At 51.7% G+C, this 16,578-nt stretch overlaps 1 protein-coding gene across 1 annotated transcript; it reads left to right on the top strand.

Annotated features, from left to right (window-relative positions):
• The first annotated feature begins 11,177 nt into the window (after positions 1 to 11,177).
• PSMD7 (proteasome 26S subunit, non-ATPase 7) lies at positions 11,178 to 15,084 on the top strand. Its single transcript, XM_056862773.1, has 7 exons — positions 11,178 to 11,281; positions 11,557 to 11,648; positions 12,447 to 12,539; positions 12,765 to 12,862; positions 13,182 to 13,262; positions 14,010 to 14,101; positions 14,616 to 15,084. Exons 1-7 carry the CDS (start codon positions 11,208 to 11,210, stop codon positions 15,040 to 15,042), a joined length of 957 nt encoding a protein of 318 aa, XP_056718751.1. The 5' UTR covers positions 11,178 to 11,207; the 3' UTR covers positions 15,043 to 15,084.
• The last annotated feature ends 1,494 nt before the right edge of the window (positions 15,085 to 16,578 follow it).

Raw genomic sequence — 16,578 nt, 5'->3', positions numbered from 1 at the left:
TGACCACCAGAGTCTGAAAATGGATGGGAAACATGACATTTCACCACGAATGGAGAAAGTCTTCTTCTTCTTCAGTCAAAGCCACATGCATTTATGTATCAACAAGACTGACAAGCATTGCTTATGGTACGCCAGGGGAGAGGAAACGGCACCTTGCCCAGAATGCACCAGGGTAGTAATCTTTGTCAAGAACCAGCAAACAATGAATGACCCGCAAACAGGAGCCCCCCCCCCTTTGCCAGTCACTGCCCCCCCTCCGGTACTGCTTTTTCCTCTTACCCACAAAATCAAGTGTGGATTATCCCATCGTAGCAAACACTGGAAAAGACTGGAAAAGACAGTCATGCTAGGAAAAGTTGAGGGCAGCAGGAAAAGAGGAAGACCCAACAAGAGATGGATTGACTCAATCAAGGAAGCCACAGCCTTCAATTTGCAAGATCTGAGCAAGGCTGTCAAACACAGGACATTTTGGAGGACTTTGATTCATAGGGTCGCCATGAGTCGGAAGCGACTTGACGGCACTTAACACACACACACACACACACACACACACACACAGCAAACACTTAGACTCACTTCTCCTGGTGAGTGAAATTAATAGCAAACAAATATATTTTGTTTATTTAAAACACTTTAATGCCACCTTTCCACCCAACTCAGGGCCCCCCAGGCAGCAAATAATCAAACCCATCAAAACATTTTTTAAAATACACATTATAAAAACAATTAAAAAGAAAACACTATAATGGGAAGGAGGGTCAGTGAGGGAGTTTTCATCTGCTTGCAGAAAACAATGACAGAGGGGGACAGACAAATCTCCCTGGGGAGGGAATTACATAACGTTGCAAAGAAAGCCAAAATGTGTGTGTGTGTTGTTTTTTTTAAAGGATCTTTCAGGGCAAATGAGGTTCTGACGCATCATCCACTCACCCCCCTTGGAATCAGAGACCTGAGTACAAATTCCAGCTTGGTCAGAGATTTCCCAATAATTTGCAAAAAAACAAAACAAAACCCGGCATCATGAATTTTTTAGAGTGCAGCGAGGCGGCAGGGCAGCGAAAGAGCTCTGGGGCGGTGGGGGAGGAGGCTTCCAAAAGGCCAGCCATGGAGGAGAGCTGCTTCTTCGTTCTTGGCGGGGAGAGGGGGGGCAGGCCTGCTCTCGTTCTTTCCCACATTATTCCATCCCGCAGCAGAGGGTGTGTGTGTGTGTGTGTGTGTGTAGGTGAGCAATGGCTGAAGGGCTTACCTGCCCGCCAATTAATTTAGTTGGTACACTGACATTCCAACATAATGTTTTTTTAAAAAATTCAAAATAAAGGGTGAAGGAGCACTCGGGGGATGTCCAGGCATTCTGGCAAATGGTGGACATGTTCCCGAGGTCACCCAGGAGGGAAATGGGAGGAGGAGAGGGAGGGGGAAAGTCAATTGGGGGCATGTTGGGACGCAGAGGACTTGACCTGTGTGCTGAGAAACGCACCAGCAAGCACCCACAATTGCCGCGAAACTTTACTTATTTTTCACTGCAAAAGTGGGATGGGAAAACCAGGGGCAGTTTCGTGATGGAAGTAGGTTGGACCCGCGGGTTGGAGACGATCATGCGTTTCGACAAAGGGAGATTCGCTACATTCGCAAGAGAATCGCAAGACAAAACAGCCCTGCGTTATCGCCCGGAGAGGCCTGTCCTCCACCTTCCTGTGTGGCCATTAGTCCGTCCGGAAACCAAGATCAAACACACGCTGGCCGGCTTTTCAGCCCTCCATGGCAGAAGGGCTGAAAGCGCTTGGCCTGACGTGTACGGATCCAGTCTGCAGTCCAAAAAAACAGCACCCTGCACTCAGCCTCAGGGACAGGAAGGGCTGTACCAGGATCAGCCACCTTCTGACTACCCACTGGTATCCTTCATTAAAGAGCTGTGACAGGAGAGAAGAGCACAAAAGCCGATTCTCTTTTTCAAGAGCCACTCTCACCCCTAAGCCTTCCAAACATCTCAGCCAGCTCACACGGAGCTGTATGGCCAAGTACTTGCTATTATTTTTCGTTTTTGTAGCAGCAAATCTAAAACTCTAGTCTTGCCATTCTTCAGCTGCCCTTAAATCTGTCTTGCTCTTTAGTAGCAACAGTCTGAAATTCCACAGGAAGCAGTGACTGCGAACCAGCGACTGAGTGCAATGTTTGTCCACCGTGCACAGGATCAATAATCCAGTGTTGTGGCCAGCGTGTGCCTTGGGTGCTCTTCACTGGGCGGACGCGAAAAATAAATTTTGCTCCTTCTTCTCAGAGCTCCTTACTAAAGTCAATGGCCATAATTGGACGAGGAATGGAGAATGGAACTGCTGATATCATACTGCCCTTGTACAAATCAATGGTGAGACCACACTTGGAATACTGTGTACAGTTCTGGTCACCACACCTAAAAAAGGATGTTACAGAGCTTGAGAAGGTGCAGAAAAGAGCAACCAAAATGATTAGGCGACACGAGCAACTGCCCTATGGAGAGCGGTTAAGATGTTTAGGGCTGTTTAGCTTGGAAAGAAGGCAGCTGAGGGGAGACATGATAGAGGTGTATAAAATTATGCATGGTTTGGAGAGGGTGGACAGGGAGACGTTTTTCTCCCTCTCCCATAATACTAGAACACGGGGTCATCTGCTAAAGCTGGAGGGTGAGAGATTCAAAACAGATAAAAGGAAGTATTTTTTCACACAACGCATAGTTAAATTGTGGAACTCCCTGCCCCAGGATGTGGTGATGGCTGCCAGCTTGGAGGGCTTTAAGAGGGGAGTGGACATATTCATGGAGGAGAGGGGTATTCATGGCTGTTAGTTAAAATGGATACTAGTCATGCTGCATACCTATTCTCTCTAATATCAGAGGAGCATGCCTATTATTTTGGGTGCGGTGGAACACAGGCAGGATGGTGCTGCTGCACTCGTCTTGTTAGTGGCTTCCTAGAGGCCCCTGGTTGGCCACTGTGTGAACAGACTGCTGGACTTGATGGGCCTTGGTCTGATCCAGCAGGGCCTTTCTTATGTTCTTATGAGGTCTCTTGGACAGAGAGACACCAGTATGAACACGTATTTTCTCCGGTTTTTTAAATTCATGGCTCAGTGCTGCAACGTAACAAACGAGACCTCGCAGGCCAGGGAATACTAACTATTTCAAAGTGTACATTTGACTCTTTCCTCGTATGCTTCCAGCCATAAGTTCTATCACTCATTTTTTTAAATCCTCTTCAATTACTCTAAGCAAAAGCCTCCTGCTGTGTCAATACAGAATCAGCCATCGCTTTCCAAGAATGGCTAGAGAAAGGAGCACTATTAAGAATTTCTTGTTCTTGTAAAAGAAAACAAGGTAACATGGCTGCAACATCTGCTTTTCCCATTTTTGTTTAGAGCTCCAGCGGGCTGCCCCCGTATATTCTCTCATACATGACTAAGAGGAAACACAACGGCAACTTCACTCATGCTTGCTTTCAGTTAACAGATGGTCTTTAAACGATCAAACATAAAAGCACACTTTTATAAAAACTGACCCCCAAACTGCTTCATAAAAGAAAGGTTTTTTTAAAAGATCCTTAAAACCTTTAAAGAAATTACAATATAAATGAGGCCCTGGAGTACAAAGAACACTTATAATTTCCAACTTAAAATATCAGGCAAAAGACTTAACAATATGATAAGCATCAGAACAAACACAGAATTCCCTTTGCAGCTATATAAAAAGAAGCCAGCTTCCCTCTGGCCAAGATCTTTCCTACTCGGATTGTAAGTGCTGCCATAAAATGACAGCAAACAGGCCCGAGGACCCTCTCTGCTGCCGCTGATCCCCACGACAGACGCACCAAAGCCCTGCTTTCCCCGTATCTTGGCTACACTGGTTAGAAGCCGGCCCCACGGCCTTCCCCCCCAGCGGGCTCCCTTCAGCCGCCATTGGTGGGCATGCTTCCTCCCAAGCTACCCCACAGACTCTGCCTGCTGGTCTGGCAGTGAATTTCCTTGTATGATGGATTGCCATGTGTATTCCCTGCTGTGTGACATCACAGTGTGTCCTCACGTTGATAGGAGAGAACCAGGGCCAAGTCCATCTTGCCCAAGAGAAAGCTGCCTACTTGCAAGGGACTTGGAGTCTGCCTGTGCTCCTCATCCTTGTCTGGACCAAGGCCGCTCTCTCTTACTCTCTCAGCACAGGAGAAAAGAAACATTCACTCACATCTCATTCTTAAGGCTCAAACTAACCAGCTGTTGCTCAAGTGTAGACCCAATAATATCAGTTGGGTAACCAGCAGGTAACGTTTGCAGGATGGCCCCCAGCCAGGTAACCCTGGAGAGGCTATGAAAGTCCAAGAAGGGGACAGAGTGAACCGTGAGCTGGCTGTGGGGCTTCCCCGCTGCTCACTCCTGGGAGCATGCCCACCACCCTGGACACTTTTCCAAGTGTGAGAAGTTGCTCTGTCCACCCCACACAAGTTGCCGGGTCCAGAAATGCCGTTTGCCTCTTGATTGTGTGTGGGGGGGGGGGAACACATGACCCACAAGACTTGCTTCTCTGTTGCACAGGATTTAATTTTTCTTCATTTTAAAAACAAAAGCTTCAAAGTCTCAATTATATGATGCATCCTATGTGGCCTATTTGTACTTTACATTTAAATATTTCCCCCCACTTGCCTCCCATACCGGGGACTCAAAGCAGTTTACAAACTAACAGACACATAAATAATGAAATGTAGGCAAAAATGTACAACGAAGAGACACCCCCACCCAGCCAAACTTAAAACATGACTAAGCTAGAAATAATTGGGTTCAAAATGAACTTCCATCATTTCTGAAAACCCACCTGAATAGATTTGGTCACGGCTGTTTTCAAAAATGTCTCTGAAGAAAATCAACGTGAGCCTGTGGGAAACCATCTTCGTGATGAGCTGGAATGACAAAGAGCCACCCTTGTTATTTTCTCTCATAAAATGTAATTGGATTTATGTTTTTAAAAGCTTGTTTTGGGCCCAAATTAGATTAAACCTCAGCCAATTTACCTGGGACTCTGTTACTTGTATTAATGAATAGTTTCACAAGTCTCATTTTTTAGCACGCAAAGCACTCCGGTGAGGTTGTTGTTGTTACAAATGAACATTTTCTCCCACCTGCCATCACTGGAGGACAGAAACCAAAGTTACGGTCTACCTCAGTGGGCCACAATGCAGAATAACCAGGTTTTGCTTCCCAGTGTCCACATCACAAATCAGAAGAATTGTTTCTTGTTACAAACATGAGGATTTTATATTCTCCTAAATCAGAATTATCTGTTCTAGGAAAGGTAGATATGGTAGTTTCCCCCACCCAATTTCAAAAGTGTCATGCAAATAAAATAAAAATTAAGAGTGGAGGAATAAATAATGCTGGCAACTAATAGAAAGCAGGAAGTAAATTTGTATCACTCAGAGAATCTGCTGTTCCAGATGTATCATCAGCATCTGCCTCGCTGCCATCCATCATTGCGGGGAGATGCAGAGCTTCAGGAGCCCGGGCCGAGCTACATGCCAGATAGACCAACACACACATTTTAAGAAGGTTATAGAACAAAAGAACTCATTTTATCACTTGGCTGTACCGCTTGAGAAAATGGCTCCTGGTGCGCTGAACTCCATGATGAATGCGCCCCCTCCAGATCTTTATTGCCCCTGTAAATCACAGGACTGACAGCAGTTAATAAGAAAGCTTTTGAGTGGTTTTGAAGTTTTGCTTTGTACAAATAAAGGCTCATATTAAAGAATTTGCTAGTCCTCAAGGTGTGGAAAAATTATTGCAAGTGAAACCTTTTTAACGGTTGGCTTTCTTGGTTAAAAAATGGTATGTGCTAAGAACATGAGGTGGCTTCCTGTGGCCCTTTTAATTTGCCTTTCTTTGCCCTCTAGATGTTGCAGCGGCTTTTGTGTTTCTAAGCTCCCAGACCTTAGCATAAGCAATAAAGATGACCGGGAGGGGGGTGTTCAACTGTGCTGCACCTTTGGCTGTGCATCTATTCAGAGAGTGTTTTACACACTGTAGCAGAGGCCAGGGAGGATTGTGCTTGCTCAGCTACACAATGAAATATGAAAAAATGTGAAATCCGTGGAAAGATCACAGAAAACTACCATGATACGGCAATCCTTCTTCTGGGCTGGTATGAAACATATGGCTCTCTCTAGAGCTCTCACCTCATTCTGTGCTCCAGAGAACAAGCAGCATTTTCACCGACCGAGTCTAGTGAGTTTCACCTGCATATGGAAATGGGCCCAATGAGGAGCTGAGGGTGGGGGGGGCAGTGGGGGAGACGCGCAGCAGCATTCCTCATCCCAGGCACGGTAATTCTGAACTCACAAGAAGAAACGCAATCCGTGTAGCTGTACCTGCCTCAATGACCAAATATTCCTGACCCAGAGCCCACCTGTGCCCATGGCTGTGCTTGCCCTCCCACAGCAGGACCCAGCAACGACCTCAGAACGCGGCCACACACGGTGCCAATCAGTGGCTTCCCTTAGATTGCAGCTGTGGGCAAAAGAGATCGAGGAACGATTAAAGCACTTGACTTTACAGGATCCAATCCCCAATTTTGCTTCTGCAACTGCGTAATCCCTCGAAATCCCTCCATTGCAACGCAGGATTCCCAGGCAAAATCATGCATCGATGGCTGCTGATCCATAGTTAAACCGCGCCTCGTCACATCTGCAGGCCTTTATTGAGCTTCCAAGATTACTACATCGTTTTACTCTTCTTTGATTAGGCAATGGACACACTGCCAAATTTGCAGTCTACATCCACTGGCTGATTTGCTCAGTGGGACTGATAATCTGGGAGGGAGCAGCTGGGCAACCCCACCTGAGGCCTAACAGTGGCATGCGGCACGATTAGCAGCAGGACGGATGGAAGAGAACTTCCCAATTGCCAAGTTACAGAGTGAATTCAAGGACACCGCAGGGAGTGAGTCTCACACCCCAGAGCACGGATGGCAAAGGTCAGGTAAACCAGCCCGCTGCTCCAAAGCGTGCTACCCTTTTTTGGACTCTTGGTGGCCGTCTGCCATGAAAACACCTTTATGCATCCCTTGAACATATACGGCGAACATCCTATAGCTATGAGGCTAACAGGCTTGTTTTAAATCTCTTCTCACCAAGTCTATCCATTAACTATCTCCCATCTAAACGAAATGTTTAATTATCCAATAAAAACACACACATTATAATTGCCTCTATACATGTGACATTTAACGGTACCTAATGAAGATAACAGACCCTCCCTAGTAATTAACACAGACTGATCTTCTGCTCAAGAAATCATTGTAAGTGCAAGAAATGGTCATTCATAACATTAGCAGAGGATGCCCTTCAACTGAAGACAGCGTTCATTTGTCTGATTTAAAATCCGCGCTTTAAATCTCAGATTAATGAACTAATCGATTAATGTGCTGATTAGTTTGATAAATGCTTTCAGACGTAGTTCTTGCTGAAAACGCTGATGTCAGAACCCAAAAGAGAAGGAGGGTGTGTGACTGTCACATACGGAGCGGCTGAGTGGCAAAGGTCAGAAGCGCTTTCTGGCAAGCTGGCCCGCTGCTCCAAACTGTATATCTTTTCCGTCCGTTGGTTATTGCCTGACATGATTTAACAACTGTAATTCCTTATTTAACGATGTCAAAGGTTTTTAGGAAATTGACTGTATTTCACCAACAATATATTTCTTCTTGATTACCGAGTGGTTAAAATGATTTTAAACCAAGACAGCAAAATAAAGCAGTAATAAAATCAATAGAAGGTGCTTAAAACATTCTGTCTATTAGGTAATGGCATTTAAAATATCCGTAGCTTGTAATGGCACTTAGGATAGGCCCAAAAATCAATGAGCTAAATTACTTATTGAACTAGTTAATTTGAGCATTGAGTTTTATATGTATATTGATAAAATGAGCTTCCAAAACTGCCATTATTGTATGGTTACAAGTCTCCCTCTGCTGGCAAAACCCAAAAATTCCACGTGGGGAGATAATAGTGGGAAATTAAGCGATGTCCCCCTCTAGAAACACCACAAGATGGCCTCGGTTCTTTTAGTACTCCAGCGTTTTCCACAGCGTACTCCACAGGTTAGGCACTCTTTCAGCGTTTCTCTCTCGTGGAAATCCTTTTTGGGATGCATCTCATAAAGCCATAGAGTGGAAATGTTGCACAAGCACAGGCAGGCTTTGGATAGTTTGCTGACAAATCTTTCCAGGAAAAGTTATGCTGAGATACAGACGCAGTTCCAGAATGAGGCCAAGCCACGGTTGGATGCATGGGAGTGCACCTGCAAGCTCCTTCCTGTGCTCCAGTCCCACCCCACCCCCCACACACCCCTTTCCCCTGGGTTTCACTAGCACACATAGTTGCAACACCTGAATTGGCAAGCCACGGATTAGGCTCAAAGGGGAGTACCAAACTCCTCCCCCCCCCGCTCCATTCCTGCCACAGGCCTGCCACCGAGCCTCGTAAAATCCCAGCTCCCCCCCCACTGCAGACCCCGAACCCTCCCTTCCGGGGGCCCGGGCACTGTGCTTCATGCTGGCTTGGTTTGCAAATGCACTTCAATCCAGGGGTTTAAACTGTAGTTTGGAGGCCAGGTGCTGCTGGCCATCATCTCCCAAATCAGATGACATGGTAAAGCAACGGCTGGAGAAAACCAGGAAGAGAAGAGCATTCAAGAGACAGCATGCAAATCTCTCCAGATTGCCATTAGTCTGAAGCCTTGCTGTAAAAGCCCTGTGGGGCCACTGAAAGGCTAGCAACTTTCATGTTATCCCTCCCTGGCCTTTATTGAAGGAAGCAGGCTTGTGAAGACAGCGTTTGTAAGCCCAGGCACAACACAGCTCAGAAGAAGGGCCGTGGCTCAGTGGTAGAGCCTCTGCTTGGCATGCAGAAGGTCCTAGGTTCAATCCCCCGGCATCTCCAGTTAAAGGAACTAGGCAAGTAGGTGATGTGAAAGACCTCTGCCTGAGACCCTGGAGAGCCGCCGCCGGCCTGAGTAGACAGTATTTACTTTGACAGACCAAGGGTTTGATTCAGTATAAGGCAGCTTCATGTGTTCAAGAAACCTTCAGAGACGTTTCTAAAGCAGGATGAGGTACATCATTATGGCTGACTCGCGAAGCCAGACGGGATCCAACTGGAGCTGGACAGCATCTGGCTATGAATGATGGACAACCGGTCTGCATCATCTGCACAGGGAAGGGGTAGAATTGTCAAGAACTGGAGAGTCAAGGGCCCAAACGGGGTGCGTGCACACCAACAGTACTTGGAGAAGGGAGCAAAGCATATGCATTTAGATGAAAGAACCTAGTGAGCATTTCAGAAACGTAGTGAGATAGGGAAAATTTGCGGAAGAGAGCTACCCCAGCATATAAGGGCAGAGAAGGATGTATCAGAGGTGGCATGGCTGTATGTCAAAGAGAACAGAAGAATAGATTCCTCTATGGAGTTACTATGGGTGGAACTATGGGATTCAAAAGATAACTGGCAACTGGGAGCATAGCATTGCTCACCTGACAAAAACTAAGAGTGATCTTGAAATGGTGAAAGAAATCAGAAAAGAACACCTGGACAGAGCTGATGACCACTCCCCATTAAGGCTTGTTTTCCATCCTGCACCCCAAGACATTAAATCAGTGACTGCTCAAGTCAAAATGTTCTGACTGGCAGCCTCATCTTTGTGGAACTCGCAGCCCGGGGGTGGTTGCGTTGCCCCCCCTCTCTTGCAGCGCAAGGCAGTGCTGATTAGAAGAGCTTTTGTTTCAGTTTGCTCTTTATTGGATTTGATCTACCAAGTTGAGTTTAGCTTTGTATACATAAACTGCTTTGGCCCTATCTGGGAAAACTGTGTAAAACCGTATTAAACAAATAAATAAATAAAACCAGAAGACAGAACAGTGCAGGGGGCAACTGCCGTTATCCTCATGATGACCCACGGGTAGTGTGTGCTCTGGCCACGAGAAAGGGACCCCGTTTTTAGGTACTGCGAATTATCGTGCCTTAGAGACCAGAGGGGCTGGACTTGGTCCTGTGTGTGTGCGGGGGGGAGGGGGCGGTATGGATCAGTCCCTGCTTCCAGGCAGAGGCAAGCGATGAAGGGTCGAACTGAGTGATGCTGACTCTTGAAGGGAGAAGGGCAGGGCCTGCTTGGAAAGGGTTTATGTTCCCCTTAATGGAAATCAGAACCAAGAAATCAGAAGGAGAGGGAGACTGGCGAGGGCAGCCGTGAAGCAGCCAGAAAGGGTGCTGAAGTGTGAGGATGTGTCACTGGTGACAAAGATCAAGTGAATTCATGCCGTCGTATTCCCCATCCCTATGTACGGGTGTGAAGGCTGGACAATGAAGAAAGCGGGTAGGAAGAAAGCAGGTTCCTTTGACATGTGGTGTTGGGGGAGAGGGTTACGGATGCCCTGGACACCCCACCCCCACCCCAAATAAAACCAGTGGTCTCTGGAGAGAATCAAGCCTGAACTGTCCCTGGAGGCCAAAATGACCAAAAGAAGGCGGTCGTAGTTTGGTCACATCAAGTGAAGATCAGAGTCCCTGGGAAAGGCAATAATGCTAGGAAAAGTGGAAGACCTGGCATGAGATCCCGCCTGGACTTTAGGAAGTGTTTTCTAACCGTTGGAGGGGTTCCTCGGTGGGACAACAGGCTTCCTCGGGAGGTGGCGGGGCTCGCCTTCCTTCCCGGGAGGTCTTGAAGCAGAGGCTGGATGGCCGTCTGTCAGCAGTGCTGAAGGGAGGGCCTCGTGGCCGTCTTCTGGGCCTGGAGTAGGGGCCACTGGGGGGGGGGGAGGCGGCTGTGAGGTCCCTGCCGTGCAGGGGGTTGGACTAGATGGCTCTGGGTGGCCCCTTCCCGCGCCGTGATTCCCTGAGCTGGGCGGGGGCTCCTTCCAGGAAGCCGCCGGTTCCCAGGGCCGCGGGGGGTCGGAGGCGAGTTCAGGTCACCGGACGGGAGGCCCGAGCAGCCCCTCCCTCCGCCCCCCTCGGCGGAGCCAGACGCCGCTTCCGGCCCGAGAGCGGAAGTGGGGGGGCTCCCGCGTCGGAGGCTGCGCCCTTCCCAAGATGGCGCCTGCGGCTGGCCCCGCCCCCCGCGCGCGCGCACGCAGGCGGCGCCGGGGGTGGCCGGGCCGCAGTGCACGCCGGGAGCGCCGCCCAGCCGGAGCCGCCGCCGCCGCCGCGATGCCGGAGCTGGCCGTGGAGCGGGTGGTGGTCCACCCGCTGGTGCTGCTCAGCGTCGTCGACCACTTCAACCGGTGAGGCCGCGCCGCCCTGCCCTCTGCACATGCTCAGGGGCCGGCCGCCCCGGCCGCTGAGTCACGCCAGGCCCAGGGGGAGGGGCCTGGCGGAGTAGGCCGAGGCGGGGGGGGAGGGAGGGGGAGGGGCCGCCCCGCAGCTGCTCGGGGGCTCCCGGGGCCGCCCCTCCCCCGCCTGGCCTGCCTGGCAGGGCCGTCGTGGCGGGGGGGGGGGAGGAGGGCCTGCCCTGCCCTGCCCTGCGCCGCCCCAGCCCTGCCTTGTCTTTGCGGCCCAGGATCGGCAAAGTGGGCAACCAGAAGCGCGTGGTGGGCGTCCTGCTGGGCTCGTGGCAGAAGAAGATCCTGGACGTCTCCAACAGCTTCGCGGGTGAGGCGGCCTGGACCCCCCCCCACCGACCCACAAGAGGCCTGGCCCAGGGGAGACCCCCCCACTGACCCACAAGAGGCCTGGCCCAGGGGAGACCCCCCCCACCGACCCACAAGAGGCCATGGGGAGACCCCCCCACTGACCCGCAAGAGGCCTGGCCCAGGGGAGACCCCCCCCACTGACCCACAAGAGGCCATGGGGAGACCCCCCCACTGACCCGCAAGAGGCCTGGCCCAGGGGAGACCCCTCCCACCGACCCACAAGAGGCCATGGGGAGACCCCCCCCACCGACCACAAGAGGCCTGGCCCAGGGGAGACCCCCCACACCGACCCACAAAAGGCCTGGCCCAGGGGAGACCCCCCTACCGACCCACAAGAGGCCTGGCCCAGGGGAGACCCCCCCCCACTGACCCACAAGAGGTCCAGGGGAGACCCCCCCATCGACCCGCAAGAGGCCTGGCCCAGGGGAGACCCCCCCCCCACCGACCCACAAGAGGCCCAGGGGAGACCCCCCTCCTTGTTCCTCTGGCCTGGGAGAGAGGCGGGGCCAGCGGGCGGTGGTCCTTGGGGAAGTAGGTTTTGGGGGGAGGGGGGTGCCAGCCTGCCTGCCTCGTCTCTGCTGAATCCTCCCTTTGAGTTTCAGTGTGCCCCATGGTGGGATCTCGCCATCTCCTTTGCACCGCTACCCTTGCGGAGCAGACCCCCTGCGGAGCATGCCAGCGTGCAGTCCTTCTCGGACCCGTGGGGCTGGAGACTCATGCCACAGAATAACAAGCCAGCTTCTTGTTCTGCCCACAGTCCCCTTCGATGAAGATGACAAAGATGACTCTGTGTGGTTCCTTGACCACGACTACCTGGAGAACATGTACGGGATGTTCAAGAAAGTGAACGGTAAGGGGCTTCCGGCTCCCGGCAGGACCAGGCCCGTGCCTGCCTCCATCAACGTGGAACGGTGCAATATCTTAGGCGGCATTAAAAGTCCCTTTGGGGCTTAGTAAGCTTCTGAGTGAGCGACCCAGTGTCTGGGGTGCTTCAAGGGGCTCTTGGGTCTGGGCCCTGTCCCAGCTGCTTCCTACATGATCACTCTCCTCCATGCTTTCTTTGTCTCTTTTCTAGCCAGAGAGAGAATTGTGGGGTGGTACCACACCGGTCCCAAGCTCCATAAGAACGATATTGCCATCAATGAGCTGATGAAGAGATACTGTTCAAACTCGGTAAGGCTGCTCTTGGCACAGGCAAAGCCCTCTGGGGCTGGAAGCCGCTCGAGGGTTACAGGAGGCTCCTTTGGGCAGTGGCAGGCTTCCGCTTTGACGGCTGCTCCTGCTTGTTTGTGGGCTTAGAGCTTCAGGCCTTGGAGCAGACGTGTCTTTTGGCTGAGGACAGCCTGCCTGCCTGGGACTGATTGGGAGTCGGGTCCCCTCTGCTTGGCTTGGCATGGGCCCCATGCAGCTGCCTTGTCAGGGAAGGACTTCCCTCGTTGCTATTAGGAGGGGGTTGGCACCAACAGGTGCTAAGAGAGTCCTTTCCAAACAGGTGCTGGTCATCATTGATGTAAAGCCAAAGGACTTGGGGCTGCCTACGGAAGCCTACATCTCTGTGGAAGAAGTTCACGATGTGAGTAACCCAGGGCACAGCATGGCAAGTGACCTTGGTCCCCCCTCAGTGTGTGTATGGGGGGGGTGGTTTGTGAGGTCACTCTTCTCACCTTGCCAACACGTCAGGCTTGGGATGAGGCTGAGCCAGTGGCAAGCAAGCTCCCTTGCCCTTCCTTGTGCCGTCTCTTCTTTGCAAGCAGCATCCCGACAGCTGCATGACGAGGCAGTTCGGCCTAGAAGGAGCTCGGCGCAACGGCCGGGCTTTGGTTGCAACATGAGCATGCTCAGGCGGGGCCTGCGTTGAGGTGCAGCAGCAGCTCCCCCGGTCCCTTGTGGAGGCCTTGAGTAACTGCACCCGCATCGTGCCACCGATGCTCTTGAGTGGGCCCCGAACCGCCTGGCCTCTGAGACTTCTGCAGCCCAGGTTTTGTGGCAGGTGGCCAGCAGCGCTTCTCCTCGTGTACTGGCCAGTCGTCGTCCTGTTCTGGTTTGGGGGGCAGAGAGGTCTTTCCCATCACCTGCTTGCCTAGTCCCTTTAACTGGAGATGCTAGAGATTGAACCTGGGACCTTCTGCATGCCAAGCAGATGCTCTGCCACTGAGCCAAGGCCCCTCCCTTGTAACAGAACACACTCAGTTTCTGGGTCTTTACAGTTCTCTCTAGCCTACCTGCTGGGACCCCTTTCTGCCTAAAAACCCTGGTGGCAGCGCTTGGCTCCTGCCTTCAGGCTGTGACTCTGGATTTGGCTTGCTTTTGTATCCTGAAGGATGGCACGCCAACATCCAAGACCTTTGAGCACGTGACCAGTGAAATCGGAGCAGAGGAAGCCGAGGAGGTTGGGGTGGAGCATCTCTTACGGTAAAGGCGGATTTGCTCGCCTGCTGTCTCTGGAAATGATTTGACTTTGTTCCCCCTTCAGAGAATGTAGGGAGGGAGGGGTTGTCATGCCTCTGTCTTGGCATCTGGACACTAGCTGGCTGGCTGGTGGAAGACCAGCCAGGGCTGCTCGGGGAGGGGAGAAGGGGGAGAGAAAACTTGGGGGGCCAGTGGAGCTGGGCCTGTTTTGCTTTCAGTCCAGTCTGGGTGGTGTGAAGGTGTCTCTGGGGACTCCAGTGGCAGCTCTCAGCAGTTCATAGGGCATCTGAGCTCCCTTTTCCCCAGGGGGTTTCTTGCTTTTGGGGCTTCCCTGGCCCGTCCCCCCACTTGAGATCTGGAAGTGTATAACCATTTTCCAATCACTTGCCCTGACATCTCCTGCTCTGTGTGTGTGGCTTAGCCCCAAGGAGGCTGCCTCTCTCTGTTGGGATCCACCTGATCTGATCAGGTCCTTCCTGTCCACTGCGCCCTCTTCTCCCCTTCCTGGCCGTTGCAGGGACATTAAAGACACCACCGTGGGCACTCTGTCGCAGCGCATCACAAACCAGGTCCACGGCTTGAAGGGCCTGAACTCCAAGCTTCTCGATATCCGGAGCTACCTGGAGAAAGTGGCCACGGGCAAGCTGCCCATTAACCACCAGATCATCTACCAGCTCCAGGACGTCTTCAACCTGCTGCCAGATGTGAACTTGCAGGAGTTTGTGAAGGCCTTCTACCTGAAGACCAACGACCAGATGGTGGTGGTGTACTTGGCCTCCCTCATCCGCTCGGTGGTGGCCCTCCACAACCTGATCAACAACAAGATCGCCAACAGAGACGCTGAGAAGAAAGAGGGCCAGGAGAAGGAGGAGAGCAAGAAGGAGAGAAAAGAGGAGAAGGAGAAGGGGGAAGCCAAGAAGGAAGAGAAGAAGGAGAAGAAGTAGGATTTTATATGTATAAATTAAAACCCTGTAAGCTGATGGGCAGTGCGGTTGTTTTGGCTTTCTTTTCCATTCTGCGAGGGACAACTGGGCTGAGAGTTGCGGCTGCTTTGGCCTGTAGTGGGGGAGGGGGAGCTGTAAAGTGACTTTGTTCACTACACAAAACCTTTCTGTCTTGACAGCTAAAAGATCAAATTAAAGCATGGTGTAGTGGTTTGGAGCAGGGGACTCTGATCTGGAGAACTGGGTTTGATTCCCTACTCCTCTACATGAGCGGCGGAGGCTAATCTGGTGACCTGGATTTTTTTCCCCACTCCTACACACAGAGCCATGACCTTGGGCTAGTCACAGCTCTCAGCCCCACCTACCTCACAGGGTGTCTGTTGTGGGGAGGGGAAGGTGATTGTAAGCCGGTTTGAGTCTCCCTTAAGTGGTAGAGTAAATCGGCATATAAAAACCAACTCTTCTTCTTTAAAGACAAATGAGATTTGTAAATTTAAAACAACGTAAATGGTGACTAGCAAAATCCAGGAGTGGGGTTTGACTTGCTTTTTCCCGGTTGTCGTCTGTTGCTGCTTATAGGTCCCTGCTGGCTGTGGAGCACTTTGCCCCTCCCCCTACAAGTAGCAAGCTGGCTAGGCAGGCTTTGTCCTCCATGCAGGGAGGAGACCGTCTCATTCTCTCCCTTGGCAGGGAAACAGGCACCCTGCATGGGCTGGGGAGAAACTCTTTTCATGCCAACACAAAGAGTTGGTGTTGCTTCTTCCAAAACAAGGGCTGCCCAGCCCAAGGCTAGCCGGGCACGTCGATTCCCAGAAGCATCATGCTCTGGTTCACCTTCTCGGCCACCCCTCTGAAGGCTACATGGAGGACAAACCCCTTTTGCTTTTCAAGCACCAGCAAGCTGTTCCAGGTCAGGCGGGTGCCTCCTGCGTGAATGCTCGCCCAGCAGCAGGGGGCAGCATAAGCTCTCTGGAGCAGGCGCCTTTCTGACTTTCAGGGCCGCGGAGGGCGGCCAGGAGCAAGGCGGGTGGCTTCCAGCCTTCTCACTGAGGGCGAAAGGTGGGCTGGGAAAGGCCGCCTGCGCTGAGCTCCCGAGGCGAGTGAGGAACTAATCTGGAACGGGGCCAGGATGTCAGCCTGCCTGTCCCTCTGCACTGGAGGATGTGCTCTGGCTGGGTCCAAACTCGAGGAAAGGCAACCGTGCAAGCACATGGACTAGGAGTGGGGCAGCCTTGGGCCAGTAACTTAGCCTGGCCTACACCACACGGTTGTTGGGCTCAGATGCAGGCAGGGAACGCTTTCTACCCTGTCCTGAGCACTGTGGAGGAAGGAGATGTGATAGTGGCTGGTTGTAGCTGCGTGTCTGCCTACCTCTGCAGAAGGCAGCACAAGAAAAGTCCCCGGGGAAAGAGCCATGCTAGGGCAGCCAGGGCCCCTCGCTCCAGGCCCCCCTCATGACAAAGGAAGGGCTGGTAAGGCAATGCGCTGCCCTCCACATCACATGGCTTTGGCAGGGTGCACCAGAATCTCCACCCC

Source organism: Euleptes europaea, chromosome 17 (genome assembly GCF_029931775.1).
Source record: "Euleptes europaea isolate rEulEur1 chromosome 17, rEulEur1.hap1, whole genome shotgun sequence".
Taxonomy (NCBI): Eukaryota; Metazoa; Chordata; class Lepidosauria; order Squamata; family Sphaerodactylidae; genus Euleptes; species Euleptes europaea.
This window is presented reverse-complemented; position numbering and strand designations above follow the sequence as displayed.